General features: G+C 45.5%; 1 protein-coding gene across 1 annotated transcript; it reads right to left on the reverse strand.

Moving 5' to 3' along the window:
- Positions 1-4,825: 4,825 nt before the first annotated feature.
- On the reverse strand, positions 4,826-24,925 carry LOC147014724 (cystatin-like). Its single transcript, XM_085852896.1, has 3 exons — positions 24,633-24,925; positions 21,266-21,382; positions 4,826-5,158 (listed from the first exon to the last, which is right to left on the reverse strand). The coding sequence occupies exons 1-3, from the start codon at positions 24,867-24,869 to the stop codon at positions 5,069-5,071; spliced, it is 444 nt and encodes a 147-aa protein (XP_085709022.1). The 5' UTR covers positions 24,870-24,925; the 3' UTR covers positions 4,826-5,068.

Below are 24,925 nucleotides of genomic sequence, written 5' to 3' on the forward strand. Positions count from 1 at the left end.
TTTCTTACCCTCTTGGACGTTTTTTTCGGACTGGATGGCCATTGGCTCCCAAAGGGCACTCATCCACCCTTTGTCAGGTGTTGCTTTTATTCCTGGCAGGGTGTCACAGTCACCCTCCCCAGAAGGAAAGCCGGTGAGTGGTGTCAGTTTATTCGCCGACAACCCGACCAAACTGTTTATAGCATGCTGTCTCAAAAAGTTCTGGACGAGTTATGACAAAACGAGCTGGATGAGTTGGGTTGGTGACAAGAATAGATTTGGTCGACCTGCGGATGCAGATCCATATCGAGTGGGATACAAAACGTAAACTGTTCAGCTTGGCGGAGGTATGTGCTCTTCTGAGTGCCGTTCTCGTTATCCTCGCCAGAGGAGAGGATATTGCATTTCGGTCCATTTGTCTGTTTGTTTGTGTTTATTTGTCTTTGTCTGCACAGAACTTTAGTGTTTTTCTCTGCAACCGCTTGTCGGATCGAGACGAAATTTTCACCATTGGTGTGCCGACTCATCAAGAAAGTCTTAATGATAATTATGACGTCGTAGGTCATGTGGTGTGGCAGCCATATTGGAAAAACAGAAAAAAAAACTTTGGACCTCTGTATCTCTGAAACCGCACCAAGGAAAAAATTGAAACTTGGCACATAGCAAGTACTCCTCATGCGGAATGAGTGTGATTTCATGACATCATAAGTGCCCTCGTTATGACGTCATAATTGCATATGTGGAATGCCACATCCCATCAGTATGAAAAATCTTGAGGGTCATCTAAGGATAAAGTGGTCTTCAGAAATAAAAAATCATGACCTCATCAGTCACGTGATTCGGAAGCCATATTGTTGTTTTTTTGTTTTTATAAACCTTCAAAAATCTTCTCTGAAGTGGTTGAACAAATCGAGGTGAAATTTTACACGTATGACCACCTGTCCATGAGGAACAAAAGGTTCACCAATATATCATCATAGGTTACATGGTTTGGCAGCCATATTGGATTTACCCTAAAACGTATAAAAAAGTACACCACTCAAAAGAAGTCCTGGCGAGGGTCCGCAATCTCTGATTGCTCTTTTTCTTGCTTTCTTTGCAACACAGATCCAAAACCCCATCAAAAAAAGACCAGCAATGATGTCACCATATGATGAATTATGATCTGGCACTTGCAGTATTATCGAGTGAATACTGTGTTTTGTTGTTTTTTTCAGCATTAATTTACAAACATTTATCTATTTTCAGATTATTTTTACAGGTTGCCTTATGGTTTAAATCTCAGGCCACTTGTCCACATGCACAGTTGTCTGAGTTAGAGCTGTTTACACATCTTCAACCTTGTGAAAACGCCCCAAAAAATGAGATTTTGGCTCTCATGGATGGGAACTCGATTCAAGATCTGAGGATGCCTTTTAGGACATACACTCGAGTATTTTGGGGTTTTTCAAAAGTTTGACAAAACATTAGAGAGTAGAGTTAACTCTTTGGGCATACTATGGTTTTGCGATGATAAAAAATAAAATTCCTACTTTCGACACCTCAGAATAATTCAGCATTCTTCGTGATGCAGCCCCCCAAGCTCATAACTCCATTCAACAGCAGAGAGAAGTTGCACAAAAGAACAAACTAGTTTCCTCAGTACCATTGAAAGATACTTTTAAAATAAAAGACTGCCTCAAATGAAAGCAACATTGCTGAGCTTGTATGCTTTTGAGATTGACAGTGCACGTGAAGAACATCCAACCAGGTGGAAAACAAAGCCTGGATGCCAATGGTAGACAGCTTGGCAATCAGGGCTTGCTGGCAAACTGAAAAGGTAGGGGATAAGGTCAGAGAGACTTCAATAACCAAAATCTTTGGGTGAAAGTTTTTTGGGGCAGTTTATCAGAGGGGTCAACAAGCGTGGATAATGTGTGCTTGCATGGTTCAGCAGCCAATTAGGCTTCCCTGGAACGAGAAAGACATTGGACCAAAAGTTTTGAAAGGAATACACTCAACTGGCATAAACTGTAGATGTGGATTTCCTCTTTTAGTAATTTTGTAATGCAGGCACTAATAAGAACTGAAATCTCATTATCCACTCAATATTAATTGAACTCATATTCATACAACTCATGTTAATAGAACTCATATAATGGCGAAAAGAGAACCCATAAGAAATATAATCGTATTGTTGCGAATTCGCGCCCGCCGGCGTGCGATCGGCCACGTAACTCGAATCGTGGCACGTCGCCCACCGGACGGACAATTCAGTCGTGACCCTCTCGGAACAACACCGGGAACTAGTCACGGGTGGGTCTTTCGACCACACCACAATCGTGCCAATCCGCCAACCGCGTAGGATAGGGTTGTTCGCCAAACTCGACCTACCTAACTCCCAACACGGATGGTTCATCGGGCGATCGTACCTCGCCGCAGGTCGACTTCGGACACGAACCGCTTAAGCGGTTCGTTCCGTACTGCAGAGATAACCGAGCGGAGTTATCGTCGACCTCGACGGTTCAGATGAGTTACCGGGAACTTACACCCACTACCAATCCCTTACGCGATGCAGGATGGAGAGTCAACAAAAGGAAGGAGATGAAGCAAAGCAGGAACAATTGAACAAGCACATTTATTTTACACACGCATACAGCACAGAAGGCACGTATTCAGTCACAGTAATAATAATAAAAGGCACGTATTCAAGCACAGAAAGAAACAGTAAAAGAGAGATACTACCGACTAAGACCGACACACAGCAACACTTACACAGTTTTACTTAACAGACGGCGCCACCACAAGCATTGACACAAAAAGCAAAGGAAAAGAAAGCCACCCTCATAGGCGAGGAGGCAGACAGGTCCGTAGACCAAATATACGTGGATCCTGGAGGATCGGCCAGGTCCACGAGACCGGGGAAGTTTTACCCGCGTTCTCGTGATGCTGCGCCCCGACTCCGTGCCCTGGCGTGGTCGGCGAGTCCTCTCCAGCGTGCTCCGCGCGAGCGGTCCGGTTGGCACCACCTTTAGGGTGGGGGAGGAACGGGGGCCCCCTCGGCACTATCTCAGCGCAAATGTGGGGGGGGTGGAAATCGTTGATGCTCAGGGAGAGGGGAATGGCTGGCTGGCCTGGATCCGCGACGAGTCGAGCGATCCCCACACCGCAACCTCGTCGCCATCCGCCGTCTTCCCTGCAACTCCTCCGTAACTTCTAAAAAACTCTTCTCGAACTCCTCCCAGCTCAACTCACCCTCGCCCGAGTCGCCTTGCGCTCGCATCTTTATAGGACTCAGGAGGTGCCGATACGCAAATATGCGGATCAAAACGCGATTGGAGGTGGGGCCACGCCACCCTCTGTTCAGCCATTGGTCGGGCAAAAAGGGGCGTGAACCTCCCTTGATCCGCATATTTGCAGAAACGGACTTCACATACACGTGCTTGGAGGCGGGGCCAAGCCGCCTCGCGCTCGCCCATTGGACGGAGGGGAAGTGGGCGTGAATCATTTTGGATCCGAATTTCTCCCTCGGAAAGGCCGCCATTCGCGCTCGCGGCTCGGCGAGTTTGGCACCAATCGCAGAACGGGCTCGAGACAGCCCGACATTCAGTGTTCACAGGTGGTGCGGTTGTTGGTTGTGAAGGAGAAAGGCGAAGGTGGTGGAGGGTTTTCTCTGGTGGTTAGATGGTTATGGTGTTGTTTGGGAATGGCGGTAAAGCGATGTTTGCGGGATGGAGTTGTGAAGGTAAAGCTAGTGGCTGTTTGCGTTGTTGGCGGCTTAATGGTCGAAAATAACAATAGAGAAAGAAAAAATGGTGAACTCAAAGCGTCGCAGCCCGGATGAATCACACATGTTCCCTCTATACAACGGGTTTGGGTGAACTACACATGGACTTATCAAGATATCTCACCTGAGGACATCTTAGTGGTTTAATGCGAATTTCCACAACTGGAACAATATCTTTCTATATTACTGTTCCTATTAAACAATGTCTTTGCTATTGATTTAACATGAATTTGTGAAAGTAATTAAACCCTATGACTTGGAGACACTGTATGAGCTCCAGTCAGCCTTAATTATATCAATTAAAAATATTAATTGTTACCTGAAATTACAAATTCATTCGACTTCGATTCAGTTTGTAATCAAAATGAACATGTCCTGCGGATAATGTGTGTAGCAAGACTGCAAGAAGGCTGTTTGCTTTACCAAGTCTGGGAAGCATGCCAGAGTGATGACAGACATGCCAGTGATCGCTTTCCCTTGTTCTTTTGGCAACTGCCTGAACATAACTCATGTACCTCCTTTTGCAACCTTGGAGAGTTGTTTGTGCTCTATTCCAGTTGGTTGAGCTCCGGTGAACTCCAGGCCTCACTTGCCTGACCACCTGATATGTTCCCCTCCCATCCAGTTTTGATGGGAACCCCTTCCTGCTTCGTTGGGAACGAGCCACACTCAGCTTTATTAAATTCAATCTCAATGGGAAAGTTAAAGGCTGTCGGCAATTATTTATCTTCTATCCTGTATTTCTCCCACCTATTCCCTCGACCCATCCTTGCTCTAATATAAAAGGGAATAATTTGGGATCCTTGTTGGAGAAGTTCATTGAATGCTATTCCATTCTTCCTCCACGTACGTGATTAAAGATTCTCCTTTGATGTGCCGACCCTGGGTGGACATCGAGTTCTTCCACGACACCCTCAAATTAAGGTTGAACATGAGCCCTGGAAAGAGTCTGGAGAGAAACCTGTGACTGTAATTCGAATTTTGAACCCAATTTCAAAATAATTATTTTTCTCTGCAAATGCCATTTTTAAATCACATTTTTACATCTCACTCACATCAGAGCAATTCTGAAGACAAAAGTTCAAATCATGCTTTTATTTAATTGCGATTACACTGAAAACCATCATCTTTATCGAATGTGTGAGATGGCTAGCTGTGAAACAAAATGATGTCATGAGAAGCAAAATGAAGTGAAAACAAACGTCGAGACGCAACAAATTATTTTCACTCAAAAGATGCCATGCGTGTTACATGCTTTTTGCAGTTGAGTATATCCCACATAAATCATAACCAGTGATACATTTGAAACATTATGAGCAGCATTCATTTTGAAACCTCACGGCAATGTTTCTCATCAACTTCAACACGATTTCGCCAGACTTGACTCAAAATCGCGAAATGGCACAAATGGGTCTGAAACACAAAATGAAGAAATAAATATTAATGGAATCCCAAGATAAGAAAGATAAACACGTTATAAATGCAACAAGTCACTTTTAGCTGTTTAACTTGGGTTTTAATCCTGACACAGTCATAAACTTCCATCCTGGTGTTACGCAGGCAGGGTGAGGCAAAAATGTATGTACCGTCCTTCGAACGAACATTCAACTGGAAGTCCCATCTGCTTTCATTCGTTGGAGGACGTTAAAGGTCATACAGTGATTTTTTTGTGAAGACTTTGCAAGTTATCACTGGTACCATGAACAAATTCCTGCACTTTTAGTGGAATTCCATGATGAAGCGGTGACTTGTCCAGGATCTCTTCTAACCCTGACAAAAGATGCGCTACGCTGGAAAGCTTTGTAAAGAGTATGGGCCCTCTACTCATAGTTATTAGCAAATAAGCAAACAGCACATACAAGAAATAATATTTTAATCACACATGGTCAATTTGGGAATATTTTGAAGTTCAACTTGCAGAGGGTGTATGTGCCCAACAATCAAATCCCCTTCACCATCTTTTACAGTGTCAACGCCCTGTGTCAGTACAATCCTCCACATGTCCAAGTCCACGTCCTTCCAACCCCACCGCTTATTTACGTCCCCCTTTCAGCATACCTCCCATTCATGTCCCCTCTTTCTGCACCCCCCCCCCCAACAAACCCACCAGCTTCAAGATTCCCCCTCACTCAGCCCCTTAAAGCTTCTGCCTCACACCTCCCCCTCAAAGCTTCCTCTCCCCAACCATCAATTCTTCTTCCTCATCCTCGCAGCCTCCCTCCACTCCCACCCCCCCAAACGACCTCTCTCTAATCCCTCACTGTGGATCTCAAACATCCGAAGTCTCCACTCCAACCTGCCATGTCTCTTTCAATCTCGGCTGTTGCTGATAAACCGGATATGTTTGAGGGAAAGGATGATTTTAGAAAAATAAATCTTAAGTCGAAAGTCGGATTTAGCAAATGCTTCCACACCGAACATCGAGACGTCACTACTGGAAAAAAGTCCATTCTCAACGACCTGGTTTACAACCAAGCAAATGTCTCTGCATATGCTGATGATGTATATGCGTGGTTGTACACAATACTGTAGAAATACAAAAACTGGTGAATTGTTCCAACCACTTTGACAGAGCCCCCTCGTCTAAAGTAAACTGGCATAAATGTCAAGCAGAGTGGATGGGCTCATGTCCTGCCTCTTTGCCAACAAAGAGGTACAGTGGGTACAGGGAGTGGTGGAGGTGCAGCAATAGAGATTGGTAGAAATGAGGTGTGGGAGACAGTTTTTGTGGGTGATGAGATGATTAAAAAAAAAAATGTAGATTCTTCATTCTGCAGGAAGGATTGTGGACATAGAATTCTGTGCAGTTTTGAAGGAGTGGGAGTTAGGGACATTGAAGGAAGGGTAAACGATATTGCATCGGGTCATGGCAGGAAGAAGTTGGTTGTGGTGCACCTGGGTGCGAATGATGAAGGGAAAGTTTACTGAGAGGTTTTGAAAAATTGATACAGGATATTGAGAAAGCGGCTGAAAGCAAAGTTGTAAGGTCATGTTTTCTGTGATTCTTCCAGAATTAGGAAATGATATAGAAATTATGGGCAGAGCAATCGACGTCAACGACTGGCTGGAAGAATGGTGAAGAGAGGAAGGTTTTACATTTTAGAAGTAGTGGGAATCATTTAGGGGACAAAGGGACAATGATGGCCGTTTGTTAAATAGAAAGGGGGCAGCAAGGTTTGCAGTGGGAATTGAGGAAGGAATTCAGGCTTTTTTTTAAGGTCAGTGGAGGGTGGAGAAGCTATAAAGGAAGGAACAGATGATATAATTGTGATTAGTAAGGCCAGGCAAGAAAACAGAATTTCAGGAAGGGAAAAGTTAAATATCTTCTATAACAATGCCTGGAGTTTAAATAATAAAATGGAAGAGCTTGAAGCCAAAGTGGATAGCGAGGAGGACGATATAGTTGCAGTGAGTGAGATATGGTTTAAGGAGGAGAGTAACTGGAGGACAGGATTAGAAGGCTGCAAGGTTTATCGGTGTGATAGGAAGGAGAGAATAGGAGGAGGACGAGTCGCAATCTGGGTAAAGGACAGCATTGCATCAAGAGAAAGAGGTGACATTAAGGAAGGAATTAATGTTGAGGTTTCTGTGTGGGTTGAGATTAGAGATTGTAAAAACAGTAAGTTTCTGGTGGGATGCTTTTATAAGACTCTGGGTGTGAAGGAAGAGGAGGAAGGAGGAGTACATGAAGAATCCAAAAGGACATGTGGTCAGGGAAGAGTATTGATTATGGGGGATTTTAACTTGCCAGGGATAGATTGGGTCCAGGAACAGGGAAAGGGCAGAGCAGATGAGGATTTCCTCGTTTAAGTCCAGGATTGCTTTTTAACCCAGTTTGTAGATAAGCCCACGAGGGGGAGTGCAGTGTTCAACCTCCTTTTTAGTAACGATCCCAATATGGTGGAGGAGGTGGAGGTTGGGGAGCATTTTGGAGCAGGTGACCATAACATTGTGTGTACAAAGACTCTGTTGAGGGTTCGAGTTCAGGATAGTAGGGTAAGGCGATTAGATTTCAGGAAGGCAAACATTGAGGGCATGAGGAGAGAATTGGGTGATGGAGATTAGGAGACCCTAACAACAGGACAATCAGCATCAGAGAAATGGGAAACCTTTAAGGACCAAATGTGTGGAGTGCAGAGTAAGTACATTCCAATGAGGTGTCAAACGAGAAGCAGAAAGAGACCAGGGTGGTTGATCAGTGAGAAAAGGAATGTTATTAAGGAGAAGCAAAAGGCATATATCAGGTATAAAATAACAGGACTGGAGTTAGATGTATATCACTATCGGAGTAAACAGAGGCAAGTCAAGAAAATAACTCGGCAAGCCAAAAGAGAGTGCGAGAAGGACACAGCTAAGAATATTAAACATAATCGCAAGGCTTTCTTTAAGTATATCAGGGGAAAAGAACAGGTGAGGACCAGTGTGGGCACATTGAGGAAGAGCACCGGGAGAGTGGTTAGTGATTAAAGTGAGATGGCAGGCTTATTAAACAAGTATTTTTCTTCAACTTTTACACAGGAACAGTCAGGAGAATTGCCAATAGCTGAGAGTATCTATCGTGGAGGTGAGGAAGGGCTTTTACAGAAGATCCAGGTTGGAGTGGAGGAAGTAAAGAAACAGCTCGGTCATCTAAGAGTAGATAAGGCTCTGGGGCCAGATAATATGCACCCGAGAGTATTGATGGAAGCGGCTGAGCAGATAAGCAAGATGTTAACGGATATTTTCAAAAGCTCACTGAAGTCAGCACAGGTACAGGAGGCTTGGAGAGGAACAAATGTAACACCATTACTCAAGAAAGGATCCAGAGAATAATTGGGAAACTATAGACCTGTTAGTTTGACTCCAGTTGTGGGGAAGGTGTTGGAGACATTAATTAAGGACCAGATGAGGAACCATTTAAACAAATACAAACTAATTATAGGTAGTCAGTATGGGTTTACAAAAGGTAGTTCCTGTTCAACAAATCTTTTAGAGTTCGATGAAGCAATGTCTGATTGGGTAGATGAGGGAAAGGCAGTGAACATAGTATAGTATATTGAGACTTTAAGAAGGTATTTGATAAGGTACCACATCGGAGGTTGTTAGCCAAAGTGAGGGCTTGTGGAGTGCCTGGTCAGGTTGCTAATTGGATTGAAAACTGGCTTTGTGATAGGAAGCAAAGAGTGGCTGTGGGTGGGAGGATGTCTTGCTGGGAGGATGTAAGTGGTGGGATACCTCAGGGATCAGAACTCGTACCATTACGATTCATTATTTACATCAATGATTTGGATAGTGGAGTGAAGAGTAGGCTTTCCAAATTTGTAGATGACACAAAGTTTGGAGGTGAGGTGGATAGCAGAGTGGGTAGCGATCAGATTCAGGAAAGTATTGATCCTTGCATAGATTGGGCAAAAAATTGGCAGATGGAATTTAACCTGAGCGATTTAACCTGTAAAGTGTTGGGGATGGGAAAGAACAATTAAAATAGAGATTCCAGGATGCAAGGGGTAATTTTCGAGCGTGTCACACAGGAGAAGGATCTGGGGGTGGTCATAGATATGGGAGGAAAGCAGACAGCACAGTGCCAGGCAGCTATAGATAAAGCAAATCGGGTTTTAGGTTGTATTCGGAGGGGGATCATTTGTAAATCAAAAGAGGTGGTGTTAACATTGTTCAGGAATTTAGTGAGGGCCACATCTAGAATATTGTGTGCAGTTTTGGTCACCACAGTTCCGGAAGGACATCGATGCCATCAAGAGGGTTCAGCACAGGGCTACGAGATAGATCCCGGGCCAAGCTCGACTCAGCTATGAGGAGCGGCTGAAGGAGACGGGGCTTTATACAGTAGAAAGGAGGTTGTTACGAGGAGATATGATGGAGATGTTTAAGACAATGAAAGGAAAAGATAAAATAAGTGCAGATGAATTATTCAACAGAGTAGACAGTGATAGGACCAGGGGCCATAGCCTGAGATTAAAAAAGAAGAGAGTTAAGATGGTAGCAAGGCAGGGAGGGGTCTATCACTCAGAGAGTAGTTAATGCATGGAATGGTCTCCCTGGAAAAGTAGTGGCAGCAGAAACAGTAGATAAGTTGAAATTGGAATTGGATCGGTACCTGGAAGTTATGGAGGTGGAGGAGAATGGGGATGTTGGCAGACTTTTAGGTAGTTTGAACATTGATGGGTGATTGTGTGCATGTGTACAGAGTGCTCTTGGTGGGGGACTCATCAAGAGTTGTTGTGTGGTTGATGTGTGTTTTTTACCAAGCCCATATCCCCTCCTCTGAGGGAAAGAAAAAAATATAAAACAAAAAAAAGAAAGAAAATACCAAAACTACAAAAGCTTTTTTAAAAATAATAAAATAAAAATAATAATAATAATAATAATAATAATAATAATAATAATAATACATTTTTGGGTTTTTTTGCATTTTCTTCCTTGGATCTTGTGTAGATAAATTAGTGTGGTGTTCACGCAGGAATGATGGGCTGAATGTCTTCCACCTGTAAGATTTCCTTGTCACACTTCGCAACCAACTTGCGTGGTCTTTGGACAGGTTGAAATACCTTGATGTCTTATCGGTGAAGCCACAGCACAAGGGAAAAACTGGGAGGGCTTGGATGATGCCCTTGAGAGAAAGGTCCAGAAATGGAAACGTTCACCGACGCCGCTTTCGTATCGAGGAAGAGCACCGTTTTTAACAACTGAGCAGCTTCCTTATTAAGCCACAAGATGAAGGTCATAACCTCCTCCTCAGCTGGAGCTATCCAAAATACAAAAGATCCTGATCAATTTATTTTGGAGTGGGGAAACTGGTTATGCCTGAAGATTTTGAACCTTCCCCTGGAGGAAAGTGGCCAAGGTCTCACCGATGTTCTGTGTGGAACGATGACCTTTGACATTGCTTCACTCTGGATGCTCCTGGATGGTCCGTTCCACCCTGACGTGGAGGTACACCGCCTTTCGTCTCCTTCAACAGGCTGGAAAACTAAATTACTCACCTGAACTGTTTCCAATGGACACGAGAGGTGTGGATCTGTCGTTGCTCCCGCCCTTCTGCAATCAGCTGATGAATGCTTGGCAGGCTTTCATGGTAAAGCGGGACCTTTCCTCTTATCGCAGAAACATGTTGTTAAAAGAGCCTCTCTTCCACAATTATTTTGTAAAATAAGGACAGATCGCTTAATCATTGATTGCTTTGTAAAAAATGATATCTTAAAGGTTGCTGATCTAATGATTGGAAATACCCAATGGATGAGCGCTGCAGCACTTGCAGCCAAGGTTGGGATGCATTCCATCTATTTGACATCAGAACTACGACATGATGTACTTAACGTGCACCAAAAATGAATGTGCACTGGGAAAGATCTCCTGGCACCGTCGATGTCTCAAATGCTTTCCCAAACCAAATATTCACCCCCGTGGTGACGGTCTCGGGTTCAGCATGCAAACATTTGCCTGAGATTACATTTGGCTCTTCATTTGGTGCGAATGAACAGCATAACTTGTATAAAACTTGTGTGTCGATAATTTGGCATTCTCTCAGAAAGTGGCAATCCAACAAGTGGCACGATTGTTTGCCTTTATAATCTCCCTTTCAACCAAAATGGAAAACCTTTCATCAGAAATTGGTACCGAAGAAAACTGGTGATTTGTCTTGGAAGCTGGAGCAGTGGGTGCTCCCCACAAATCATCTTTTACATTTTTTTTGTTCTTCAAATTCTGATAAGTGTCCTTTCTGTGATACCATGGAGACCTTGCCTCATGCATATGCTGAGTGTGAATGTTTGATTCCCCCTGTTCGCTTTACTTTACGAATGGTGTTCAAAGCTTTCTTCAAAATTCAGCCTTAAATCATTTATTTTTGGTTGTGTTCCTCGATTACCCGTGAATGGAAACTCTCTCTGGATAATTTTCTCCTTGCTTTAGCAAAAAAAAATCCACATACCGTCCAAGGAAAATGAAACTCGAAAATCCTCAGGGTTGTGCAGACAACCTTCTGGCCATGTTTGTGGGCCGACGTTGAGGTCAGAATTAAGCTAGAATATTATTTTTTACAAGTTTACGAACAAAATACGTTCCTTTGAGGAAACATGGGCAAGAACAAATGTACTTTTCCACATAAATGATGGCTGTTTAGTCCTGGAGTGAATTCACTGCACTTGATGTTTTTATTTTTTAAATATCCTTTGCCCCTACTTCCCTTGGTTTTTTTTAATTGCTGGTTTTGTACATTTTTACACATGATGGCATGTTGTTGTAACAAAAGGACATAAAATTCAAAGTCTCTCTGTGTCTCCCTCAGATGAGAGTTTCGGCAGGTGCTGTTTGCAGCCAATGTTGATCTCTGCAAAGCGTATGATTCAGTGAATCGGGAAGCCCTCTGGAGGATTCTTGGTCTTTGTGGGGTGCCACGAAAACTGATCAATCTGATGTCAGCACTCTCAGTTCCAGAATAAGTATACACAGTTCAGTGAGATGTGGTGGTACCATCTCTGACTTATTTCCAGTTGTTACTGGAGTTCGTCAGGGGTGTGTGCTGGCCCCCACAATTTTCAGCACTTGATTGGACTGGATTCTAGGGAGGATGTCGGATTCCAGACAGCATGTATGGGAATGTCGAGATCTCTGACCTTGATTTCGCAGATGATGCAGTCATCTTTGCGGAGACTCGAGATATCCTTTTGGGAGCCCTTGATGTGCTGAATTTGGAGTTAGAGCCGCGAGGACTACGGGTTTCCCAGAGTCGAAACTAAGATCCAGGCTTTCACTAACATATTGGATGCTGCTATCCTGTCTGTACCTGTTTGTGGTGAGGATGTTGAGGTCATGGAGAGAATCACTTACCTTGGCAGTGATATTTATGTCTCTGCTGGCTGTGAGCCAGAGGTCAATCGACTTCTGAGTCGAGCCTGGGGAGTCATGAATTCACTGGATCATGGGGTGTGGCACTGTCGGTACCTGTGCGGGAGGACGAAAGTCCAAGTCTTCAGGTCCTTGGTGCTTCCAGTCTTGCTCTACAGATGTGAGATGGAATCTGACCAGGGATCTGAAATGGAGACTTAATTCCTTTGGTACCAGGTCTCTTCGGAGAATCCTTGGCAATCGCTGGTCCGACTTTGTGTCCAACGAGCGGTTCCTGAGAGAGACTGAAATGAGATTTGTTACCTGCATAGTCCGTGAGCGTCAGCTGCGGCTGTATGGGCATGTGGCTCGTTTTCCTGACGCTGATCCCGCTCAACAGCTTCTCTCAGTGAGGGAGTCTCCTGATTGGAGGAGGCCAATGGGCTGACCACGTGCCTCGTGGTTGCAGCAGGTTGATTGGCATCTCAAGGAGATGGGGATGGGCCAGGCATCTGCCTGAGGGATGGTCAGACGGAGGCCCCTGGAGTACCGGCGGAAAGTGGACGCAGCGACACACTGCTCCAGCACATGCTCCCATACCTGACCTGACCTGGGAGTTTGTCTCTGGACATGTCCAGGCGGTGTTTGGCTCTGGGCAATATTTATAGTATGACCGGCAAAAAATGGATTTCAGACATTACTTTGTTTCCATCTTCACTGTTCTTCAATGCAGAATCATTTTGACGAGACAGGATGAATCGTAATTAACACTCCACTGCATGTCTACCTTCCTTTCCTCTCACCTCACACTGTCTTCCCTTCCCCCCACCTCTCCTGACTCTCCCTCCCTCCTCGCTCCCCCATCCCTCCTCATGCTCCCTCACTCCACTCTCTCTTTCCCCCTCCACCTCCTCACTTTCCCCGCACACCCTGTCCCCCATCAGTCTCTGTCTTGGTATTCCCGTCAGTGAAGTGACGGGTGGTTTTTGCTAGTTTGTAATGAAGTGTGGCACATCTTGCATGCATGAAATGGTGCACAATGTAGAGTGAAGGCTTGCGTGCAAGAGAGGGAGCGGGGGCCCTTGTCGCTGCCTGGAGTGCATGAAAGGAGGGGTTGTGGTTGCATTGAAAGTTTTTTTCATTCTGTTTGCAATTTTTCCAGCTCCGACTTTGTTCCCATCGACGTCTCTTCATCACCTTCTGGGCTTCGCGCTTGGAGGACTGCAGTTCAGTACGCAACACTCTGATCTCCTGGCATAAGCTCTCCATCATATCTTTTTCATTGGGTTCTGTCATGTTGGGTTCCGGAATCAGCAAAGGCTGTGGTTCTGGTTCCAGTTCAAGTTCTGATTCTTCCTCTCCTGGAATCACAACTACTGGACTGAAATGCCTTGCCAACGCAGATGCCCTCATCTCCGGCCCCTGCTCCCCATCGCATCACAGTTACTCATCTGTAAGATGGGAGACTCGGAAACTCGGATTTGGCATGACCCAGGTGAGAGTTGCCAGACGACACTGTCCAGCCTATGCCATTCAGATAGTGCACGGGAGATCCAAAGATGCAAAACCTGCTTCAAAAGGGCTGAGCTCACTGTCCATATATGCAAACAACTCCACTGTCAGCAGAAAAAACGGCACCAATGCCACTCTCCCGCAACGCCAAGCTCCCCGTCGTTCATTGTCAAGCCAGGTGGAAAAATTGACGACCCAATGTGGAAGTTGACTTTCCTTATGATCAACATGATGTAGATGGCCACAAGCCAACCACAACGGTCATGATGGTGGTTCCAGATGCGACCAAGCATCCGCAGCCGAGCAACTTGAAGTGAGGAATCATGCAGAACATTGCGATGCCCACCGCACAAAAGTTTGTGGAGCAACCGCAGAACTTCCAGCTGAAAATAGAGTTGCTGGAAAGGAAGAAAGTACCTGCGACATTCCAGAAGGTGTTGGCACCTTGTTCTCGGTGGGTGCGCAAGATGTAAATGCGGACCTGTTTCTCTTCAAAGCCTGTACTTGACTCACTCTGGTCTCATTCAAGATGAGCCTCCCGCTCATCCAACAGGAAGCTACCGTCACTGCAACTCTCCTCCAATACATGTCCTGCAAGTGATTCAGACATTGGCTCTGCCAAACCTTCTCGACCCTGTTCAGTAACATCCCCAATGTCAAAGTGATGCAAGTCCAACCCAACTTCATACGAGTCAGTCAGCCCGAGCGTGGTCTCAACAGAACCATCGTCACCATTGAGGCGAACAGAAACTTTTAGTTCTAATCATTTCTCCCTTGATGGTATTGTCCCAAGTGTTCAGCTGCTCCTTGTAATATCTCATCCATCCTTTCCCCAGTCAATTTGTGGCTCCCACAAGCCTTTATCAGCCAACAACCACTCTTGTTCTGTGACACGATTTTCCAACTTTTGCACGAAGCCGCCGCCCTGGTGCTGACGAGATCCCAATTCCTCCACCTGCTGTTGCATTATGGTATCCACCCAAATGGGATAGCCCTCCAGGTCGAATCCTCCCAGTGTGTCCTTCATTTTATTCGTTTGTTTAATTGTCATTCTTTTAATTTGTTCACTTTGTTTATTCATTATTTCCCTCATTTGTTTCTCAATTTTGTTTTCTATTCCATTCCTTTGTTCATCAATTTGTTCATCGCTTTCTTCATTTTGTCTCCTCAATTTTTCATCCCTTTGTAAATTTTGTTCCATTAATAGAAAAAAACAAGTTTTGGGTTGGACATCGCACCCACTCCTTGCGACTCATCCTCCACCACTGTGGTGGAGGAGGGACTAACACATGGGGAGGGGGATGCTCCTACTCCAGCATCACTCAACTCTCCTTCCCCCCCCCGACTCGCTTCCTTCCGGTGGGTCACTATGGCCGAAGTCACATTTGCCACGACGGCTGTGGGGTCTTCAAAATCTACGGCCACGAGCAATTATACGGCGGCCGCAGTATTTCCACGGTCACACAATGTAGCAGTCACATATGTTTTTATTTTTCGGGTAGCCGCACGTCATATTTATAAATTGTGGAGACCGAAAACGTGGGGGTGCCATACGGTCTTTTATTTGATGTCGCATGGTGACCTTAGGGCGTCGCTGTGGCGGCCTTAGAATTTTCATGGCAGACGCAAGGTAGCCTCAAGGCGACCTCAGGGGGGCCCTAAGGCGAACGTGCGGCCAGACGGACGGTAACGAGTGGGTTCTTTTTTTTCTTCCCAGTTTTTTTTTGTTTCGGCTTGTCGAATTGCTACGGCGAACATAGAAATGAAAAAAGTTATAACTCCGCGTTATAATTCCACGGCGACCTTACGACCTGTAAAATATAGCCAAACGGTGTAGGGCCACCCTGAGGTCACCTCAGAAACTCTGCGGCCGCCGCACGTTTCTGTCAATTCAGAGGGCGTACAGCCGCCGTATCCTCGCTGTAGAGCAAATGTGACTTCGGCCTATCGAGTACAATCATCGCCATCTCATGCTCGTCCGCCATTTCGTGCATGCGTCTCGTCTCCTCAAAAAATTAAAAAAAAATTCCGTTAAATTTCCAAGCGTTCTTTTCTCCCAACACCAATTATTGAAGTTCGAATCCTGCACTACCAAGGGAGTCAGGGGGGTTCATATCCCACTCCTGATCAACAAATGTCACGTCCAGCGATTTTGCCCCGACCTGGAGGGATGGCCAAACAGTTCTCCCTTGGAGGTCCACAGCCGAGACTCCCGAAGATTAATGCGCGCGCGGAAAGGAAATGCTAAACGCTTCACCAGGGCGGTAGCACACCACAAGAGTTTTACTCTCGAACCCACAACAAACACACGGACACGATCAAATGAAATTAAATTAAATGGATAATTTAATGACAGTAATCAAACATGTACAATGACAATAATTCGAATTATAATGAAAGAAAAACTTGAGGTAATCCAAATCAAATTTGAGGCGCCTCCGCACGCAGACACACACAGAGAGACATGGGGTCATATAAAATAAAGAAAATAAAGAAATCCCTTTTTGTTCCTTCACTTAGCCGATTCCAGGCGATCTTGTAGGACTTGATGAACTGTATTGTCAGCGTGCGGGTAACCGCGCCTCAAAAATGCTGCCGAGCAATTTTTAAGGCAATATTCGATTTTAGGGCTCCCAAACCGTGGTGTTGCTTCTTCGTCAACCGTGCTTGCCGATCCAACCCTCTCCGTTCTCTTGCCGAGATGCACTGTGGTTTCTCTGATCACCTCCCTCACACCAAATTCCACTTGTGCGTTCGCTTCTTGCTAGGAGCTCCTTTCCCGTCCTCTCTGATCGCCTGCCTCCGACCTGCTCTCGTCACGCCCATCAATCAACAGCCTCTGGGGCGTGACCTCACCCGCCATCACCCTTGGAGGCGGGGCTTCTTCTTACTTGGTCATGCGGCTCGGTTGTAATGGCCATTGCCATTACAAAAACATAGGGAAAAGTCAGAGGGGGGCGATAACATACTGGGAGAATTATCCTTCATCCCTATCTAATTAGCACTGCACCACCCCTGTGTGGTGACAACACAAGCTCACAGTTTCCCCACTTAGTTTACATCGAGATGTCTCAGACACGTCCACGGGGCCAAGCAACTGTATACGATCCTGTCTTTCCGATGAAATTCATCCATTCACCCCACAAACACAACAATATACACTGATGAGCCAAAACAATATGACCACTGACAGGTGAAGTGCATAACATTGATAATCTTGTTACAATGGCACCTGTGATGAGGTGGGATATTTAGGCAGCAAGTGAACAGTCAGTTCTTGAAGTTGATGTGTTGGATGCAGGAGAAATGGGCAGGAGAAATGGGCATGAGTAAAGACCTGAGCGACTTTGACAAGGGTCAAATCGTTAAGGCCAGACAACTGGGTCAGAGCATCTCTGAAACGGCAAGGCTTGTGGGGTGCTCCTAGTCAGCAGTGGTGAGTACCTACTGACAGTAGTCCGAGGAGGGACAAACCACAAACCGGCGATAGGGTGTTGGGGACTCAAGGCTCATCGATGCGCGAGGACAACGAAGCTATCCCGTCTGGTCCGAACTGACAGAAAGTCTACTGTGGCAAAAGTCACAGAAAATGTTAATGGTGGTCATGGGAGGAATGTGTCACAATCCCCAGTGCATCACACCTCAATGCGTATGGGGCTGCGTAGCCACAGACCGGTCAGAGTGCCCATGATGACCCCTGTCCGCCGTCAAAAGTCCCTCCAATGGGCACTCGAGCGTCGGAACTGAACCTTGGAGCAGTGGGAGAAGGTCGCCTGATCCGATGAGTCCCATTTTCATTTAGATCTCGTGGATGTCCGTGTACGTGTGCGCCGTTTATCTGGGGAAGTGATGGCACCAGGATGCACTGTGGGAAGACAACAAGCCGGTGGAGGGAGTGTGATGCTCTGGGCAATGTTTTGCTGGGAAACCATGGGTCTGGCCATTCATGTGGATGTCAATTTGACACGTGTCACCGACCGAAATATCGTTGCAGACCAGGTACACCCCTTCATGGCAATGATATTCCCTGATGGCAGTGGCCTCTTTCAGCAGGATAATGCGCCCTGCCACACTGCACACATTGTTCGGGAATGGTTTGAGGAACATGATGAAGTGTTCACGGTGTTGCCCTGGCCTCCAAATTCTCAAGATCTCAATCTGATTGAGCATCTGTGGGATGTGCTGGACCGACAAGTCTGATCCATGGCAGCTCCACCTCACAACTTACAGGACTTTAAGAATCTCCTGCGAATGTTTTGGTGCCAGATAGCACAGGACACCTTCAGGTGACTTGTAGAGTCCATGCCTCGGTGGGTCGGCGCTGTTTTGGTGGCACACAGAGGACCAACAGCATATACGGCAGGTGGTCTTAATGTTTTGGCTCATGAGTGTGTACATATATGTATGTATGTATGTATGTATGTATGTATGTATGTATGTATGTATGTATATATATATATATATATATATATATATATATATATATATATATATATATATATATATATATATATATATATATATATATATATATTTACGGATTTCAGAATGCATATACACATGCAGGTCATCAGACAGTTATTTCCTTTAATGCATGTTCAGATTAGCCCCATCCACATGTCTAATGGAATCTTAAATGTGATGCGTTGAGAAGGGTAAAGGGTAGATCCCTCTCTTATGGGAAGCTTTTTCCTTTACGACAGACACGTTCACACACATTTTTCATGAGCTCTGAAGCCCGCCCCCATTCTTCCTCAGTGGCAATCTTTCGTGAGCTCCGACGTCCGGCTTTTTTGGGAGCGCATGGGTCATCATGGTAACCGTGCACCAGTTGGGCGGGGTGAACTTGGGGCGGACGGCACCCCTCAGAGACGGCCCGGGGATATAAAAACGAGCGAGAGGTACGTTCTGAAGTGAAAAAGTGTGAGGAGAGTAAAGCGTGAGGAGAGTAAAGCGTGAGGAGAGTAAAGCGTGAGGAGAGTAAAGCGTGAGGAGAGTAAAGAGTGAGGAGAGTAAAGCGTGAGGAGAGTAAAGCGTGAGGAGAGTAAAGCGTGAGGAGAGTAAAGCGTGAGGAGAGTAAAGCGTGAGAGTAAAGCGTGAGGAGAGTAAAGAGTGAGGAGAGTAAAGCGTGAGGAGTGTAAAGCGTGAGGAGAGTAAAGCGTGAGGAGAGTAAAGCGTGAGGAGAGTAAAGCGTGAGGAGAGAAAAGCGAAAGAGGAAAAAGCAAAGGGCGAGAGAGGCGAGAAGAAAGCGGGTGTCTGACCAGCGCCAACAAGACAATTCGTCCTTCCTTGTACTTCGGCAAGCGAGCGTGTGGTGCGCGTGTGGGTGTGAGCAGGGCCACCAACAAGTGAGGCACGGGTCGGTCACCAACAACACCAGGGTCTAAACCTGTGACGGACGATCTCTGTGCCCTCTAGACTTCGAGTGGCGTTCAAGGCTGCCCCGTGAGAGGGTGCACGGCAAAGCTGAGTGCTGGCGACGGACGTGACACGCACACACGGATTTCAGGATTCTTTCGCTTCATGGACACTTTCTGGTGAGCGAGACGATTCTTCCCCCTCCTCCCCCCCTCCCCCTGAATGATCTGTTGAGTACCCATGTCTGTGTTTAGCTGCAAGTCAACCCCCGATAAGCATTTGCTCTTTGTCTCTTTCCTGGCATTTTGATTGATTTTGCTTTGAAATTCATTCTTTATTTACCTCAGAAAAGAAAAAGTTCTTTTTATTTATTTATTTTATTAATAATAAATTATTTGTCCATTTCCAACCCGTCCGCGTTTGTCCTTTCCTTCTATTGGTTGAGCATTGTCCGAACCGAGATAGACTGGGAGGTAATTACCACAGATTTGATCAAAAATCGTCGGCACGCACCAGCGGTTAAAACGCTCGGCCGCCCGAATTAAAATCTAATCAGACAACATTGGTGCTTTGCCGAGGGCATGCTCCCTGCTCAGGTAACCACGTGACCTCCAGTTAAACAGAATAATTTGACGGTGGACACTGGAACTCGTGGTTGACTGGGTGGCGTTCGTGGTTTTAAAACAACCCACCGTACCGCAACGTTAATTGTGAGCGGTGGCCCCAGGTCCGGCTCTACCGAGGACAACCGGCCGCTACTCCACTACCCTGCCCTGGGATTAATCACCAAGTGACAAGTTGACAAGGGGATTGACGCCAAGTGACAAGGGGATTAATCACCAAGTGACAAGTTGGTGTCTCGGTACCCGTGGCCGCAACAATATATATAAATAAATATGTATCCTTCAAAAGGACGATTTAAGAAGAGTTTTAAAGGCCAATCTTTTAACACGACTGTGTATTCACTATGGGCTATTTTTTAGGATAAAAAAACTCGAAAAACATTTTCCAATAAAGAGTAATTATGTCTCTTCCTTTGGAAATGTAGACGGTGACTGGCAACCTGGCCTCAATGGCGTTGTACAGAAGCATTGAAAAAACAACAAATGGGAGATGAAATTCGCTGCACGTGATGTGCAACACGCATGTTCATTTACATACGTGCGACGTCTAATAAGCACACCTGACGTAAGGCCGAGGCTTCAGGCTTTGGCACGCTCACGAGACAGTACCTTCAAAATGAAAAGTCCCAGAAGATAAAAAAAATTTGGTAACATTTGGACATGTCATGTATTAAAATAATGCATTTTCTTGCGAGAAAACATCATATCTTCCAGTCTTTGAATATTTCAAATAAAATAATTCCAACCAGTCATTTTTTGATGGGCTTTTATACGAGTATATTTATAATCCCTGCGATTTCTCAAACGCAAAGGAATTTGCAAATTATTTTCGAAGCTTCAATGAGAAGTTTAAAAACCTGTCCATTTTGGTTACATTAGTCAGTGCAAAGCTTCCAGGTTTGTTGCCGAACCCTTCGCTGTTCATGTATGGGAAGGGAGGGTGGAGGGGGGTGGTGAGAGGGGGGTTGGAGGGGGGGTGGTGGAAAAAGACCTGAGGTTTTCACATCTTTTAAAAATTATTCATATTGCACCAGAAAAAATTGGATCTTCCAGCTTAAAGCGCAAACATCATTTTAACTGAAAAACTGTGAATGGGAATCCTTGATTCTACTTTCTTGGAAGAAAGTGCAAAACGGAAATGAAGGAGGCACAAAATTATGAAGACTTAAAATACTTGATCTGAAACGGTCAACATAATACTCACTTTCTGCTCTGGGCCACTCAGAAAGCTGCAATTTTCATCATCCAGATCATGTTGGGACTTCCTACAAGAGGTCTTTCCAAGCTTCAAGTCCATTTTGTAAAGAATTCCTGCTACGACCTATGAAAAACAAAAGAACAACATAAAATGGTGTACAGTACAGTCATCAACAAGAAAACGAGAAATCAGAGATTGCAAACCCTCACCAGGACTTTTTTGGAGTGGTGTATTTTATAGGTTCAAGGGCAAATCATTCATTGGCAATATGGCTGCCAAACCATGTGACCGATGATGTCATATGTGTGACCCTTTTGTTTCTCATGGATAGGCAGTCATGTGTTAAGTTTCACCTCGATGTTTTCAGCCATTTCAGAGATTTTTTTTTTTAAACAACATGGCTGTCGAATAACGTGACCGATGACATCATCAAAAACATTTTTGCGGACCATTTTATCTCGAGATGACCCTCAAACATTTTTATACCGATTCGGATGTAGCGTTCTCCATATGCAATTATGACATCGTAGCAAAGGCACCTATGACGTCATTAAAATAGCACACTCATTCCCCTTGAGGAGTACTTGTTTTGTGCCACTTGTAAACCTATGGCTTGGGGAACACTTGTGTAAAGTTTCCCATCGATTTTCCAGCTGTTCTGGAGAATATTTTAGAGGTTTTAGCATAAATCGAATAGGGCTGCCAAATCACGTGACCGATGACATCATGAATTTTTTTTCTGTGGACCATTTTACCCCAAGATGACCCTCAAAATTTTTCATACTGATCGGATGTGGCGTTCCACATATGCAATTATGACGTCATAAAGAGGGCACCTATGAGGTCACAAAAAGGTGAAAGACCTGAGTGCACTTCACGGTGAATTACAAGGACAATGGTGTACGGTAATCAATTAATGTACATTAAAATACAGGGGTACACATTCCATAACCTGAAATCTGGGTTGGGGCAGGGGGGGGGAATGGAGTTTCAGAGGTTATTACCTCTCATATTCTGTGAAGCTGTGTTCACCCTTTAAATAGCAAACCACAAAATGACGTCAAAGTACAAGGTCTGCTGCTCTCAGCTCAGGCACACTTTGATCACTCCATTTACCAGGAATACAAATCTTCACCGTAATCAGACGTCTCGTGAGTTCTATGATCAGCTCGTCGCAGGAAGTGAGGATCTCGTTCAATGATCATTATAAGCCGAGAGGGGGCAGCAAAGCACAGAGTGCACCCCCTCCTCCAGGACAATATTTCGTGGAGAATAAATTATTCACAAGAATGAACTGAATGAAAAAAAACAAATATTCCCACAAAAATAACTCGTTTACATTAATCGATATTCACGTCACTTTGCTGATGGAAATATTAAGTGTGGGTGTGGGGGGGGGATAGGAAGGAGGTGAGGGAGAGAAGAGGGAGAGAGGAGGAAGGCAGAGGAAGGGATAGGAAGGAGGGGGTGAGAGGGGAGGGCCGGTCCGGACATCACCACCGCCCAGAGACATCCGGATACAACTGCAATCTGGACACAACTGTCATCCGGACACGCGAGGACACAACCACCATCTGGACAAGTGCTGAGATAACCACCGTCTGGGAATAACCACTGTCCAGATACAGTTTAAGGGTTTGTCCAGTTTAAGGGTTTGTCCAGTTCAAGGGCTTGTCCAGTTCAAGGGTTTGCCCAGTTCAAGGGTTTGCCCAGTTTAAGGGTTTGCCCAGTTTAAGGGTTTGCCCAGTTTAAGGGTTTGCCCAGTTTAAGGGTTTGTCCAGTTTAAGGGTTTGTCCAGTTTTAGGGTTTGTCCAGTTTAAGGGTTTGTCCAGTTTAAGGGTTTGCCCAGTTTCAGGGTTTGTCCAGTTTCAGGGTTTGTCCAGTTTAAGGGTTTGCCCAGTTTAAGGGTTTGCCCAGTTTAAGGGTTTGCCCAGTTTCAGGGTTTGTCCAGTTTCAGGGTTTGCCCAGTTTAAGGGTTTGCCCAGTTTAAGGGTTTGCCCAGTTTAAGGGTTTGCCCAGTTTAAGGGTTTGCCCAGTTTCAGGGTTTGCCCAGTTTCAGGGTTTGTCCAGTTTAAGGGTTTGCCCAGTTTAAGGGTTTGTCCAGTTTAAGGGTTTGCCCAGTTTAAGGGTTTGTCCAGTTTAAGGGTTTGCCCAGTTTAAGGGTTTGCCCAGTTTAAGGGTTTGTCCAGTTTTAGGGTACACACATTGATGAATCACCCTTGCCTGTGAAACACCGGGATGACAGTTTATAGTTGTGTCGGGATTCAAACACAGGCGAGACAGCTTCGAGTGAGCATGCACACCTCTCGGCTATCCTGCAGTGATATTAACGAAACGTTGAGTTTTTTTTTTTGTTCATCGATGCCAAAGTGACCGCAGAACAACACGGGGCCATCACAGGCGAGTATTCAGTGACAGTGCGAATATTGTAGAATGCTCGCCGAGTGGCTTAAACACTCCAACAAAATGGTGAGGGTTGGAATCCGTCAGTACGTGTACACACACACGCACACGTACACGCACACGCACGCGCACGTACACACACGTACACACACACGTAGACACACACACACACACACACACACACGTACACGCACACGTACACACACGTACACACACACGTACACGCACACGTACACACACGTACACACACGTACACACACGTACACACACGTACACACACGTACACACACGTACACACACACACGTACACACACACGTACACACACACGTACACACACACACGTACACACGCACACACACGTACACACACACACACACACATGTACACACACGCGTACACACGTACACACACACACGTACACATACACACAGACACACGTACAGACACACACACACGTACACACACACACACACACACACACACACACACACACACACACACACACACACACACACACACACACACACACACGTACACACACACACACACACACACACACACACTCACGTAGACACACACACACGTAGACACACACACGTTCACACACACGTACACATACACACACCGACACGTACACGCACACACGGACACGCACACACGTACATACACGCGCACATACACGCGTACACACACACACACACGTACACACACACGGACACACACACACACGTACACACACACACGTGTACACACACACACACACACACACGTACACACAAACACCTCCGCCCCCCTCCCTTCCCCATCTCTTTCTGTTCATTCCTTTGATTACTTTGTCCCCCTTATCGGTGATTTACCTCGTTTTTTACATGAGCCTCGATCTTATATCGGAAAACAAATTTATCTCAGAGCTTTGTCATGTCGCACAATAAAGGAAGGATTTTAAAATACAAATGACAATCAGTGTACCTGAGTCTCGGCAGACACGATGTCGTTGAGCTTGTACAGGTACATGTCGTTGATGCCTCCATTGAAGTTCAAGACGGCCTTCCTCACCATCTGTTTAAACGTCGGGTCGTTCACATCGGCCGTGACTGGTGCTCCAGGCATTGGAACACCAATAGGAACACCCGAGCCCAAAGTCAGGGTCACCAGCAGGGAAAGCGCGACGAGAACTAACAAACCCATCCTGAACATCCTGAACATCGGACAAAACTCTCGCTTCAGCTCTTCTTCCTTGTTTATATAGTCAGTTTATGACG

This window comes from Eptatretus burgeri, chromosome 13 (genome assembly GCF_056783735.1).
Source record: "Eptatretus burgeri isolate ZD-2024b chromosome 13, Ebu_testis_v1, whole genome shotgun sequence".
NCBI classification, from domain to species: Eukaryota; Metazoa; Chordata; class Myxini; order Myxiniformes; family Myxinidae; genus Eptatretus; species Eptatretus burgeri.

What these genes read in the sequence shown, in the direction of transcription:
- LOC147014724 (XM_085852896.1), bottom strand. Translation starts at nt 24,869, where the DNA reads ATGTTCAGGATGTTCAGGATGGGTTTGTTAGTTCTCGTCGCGCTTTCC. An exon ending in TCGTGTCTGCCGAGACTCAG is followed by an intron (nt 21,383 to 24,632) that starts GTACACTGATTG and finishes TGTTTTTCATAG; the next exon opens with GTCGTAGCAGGAATTCTTTA. An exon ending in TGAGTGGCCCAGAGCAGAAA is followed by an intron (nt 5,159 to 21,265) that starts GTGAGTATTATG and finishes TTTGTGTTTCAG; the next exon opens with ACCCATTTGTGCCATTTCGC.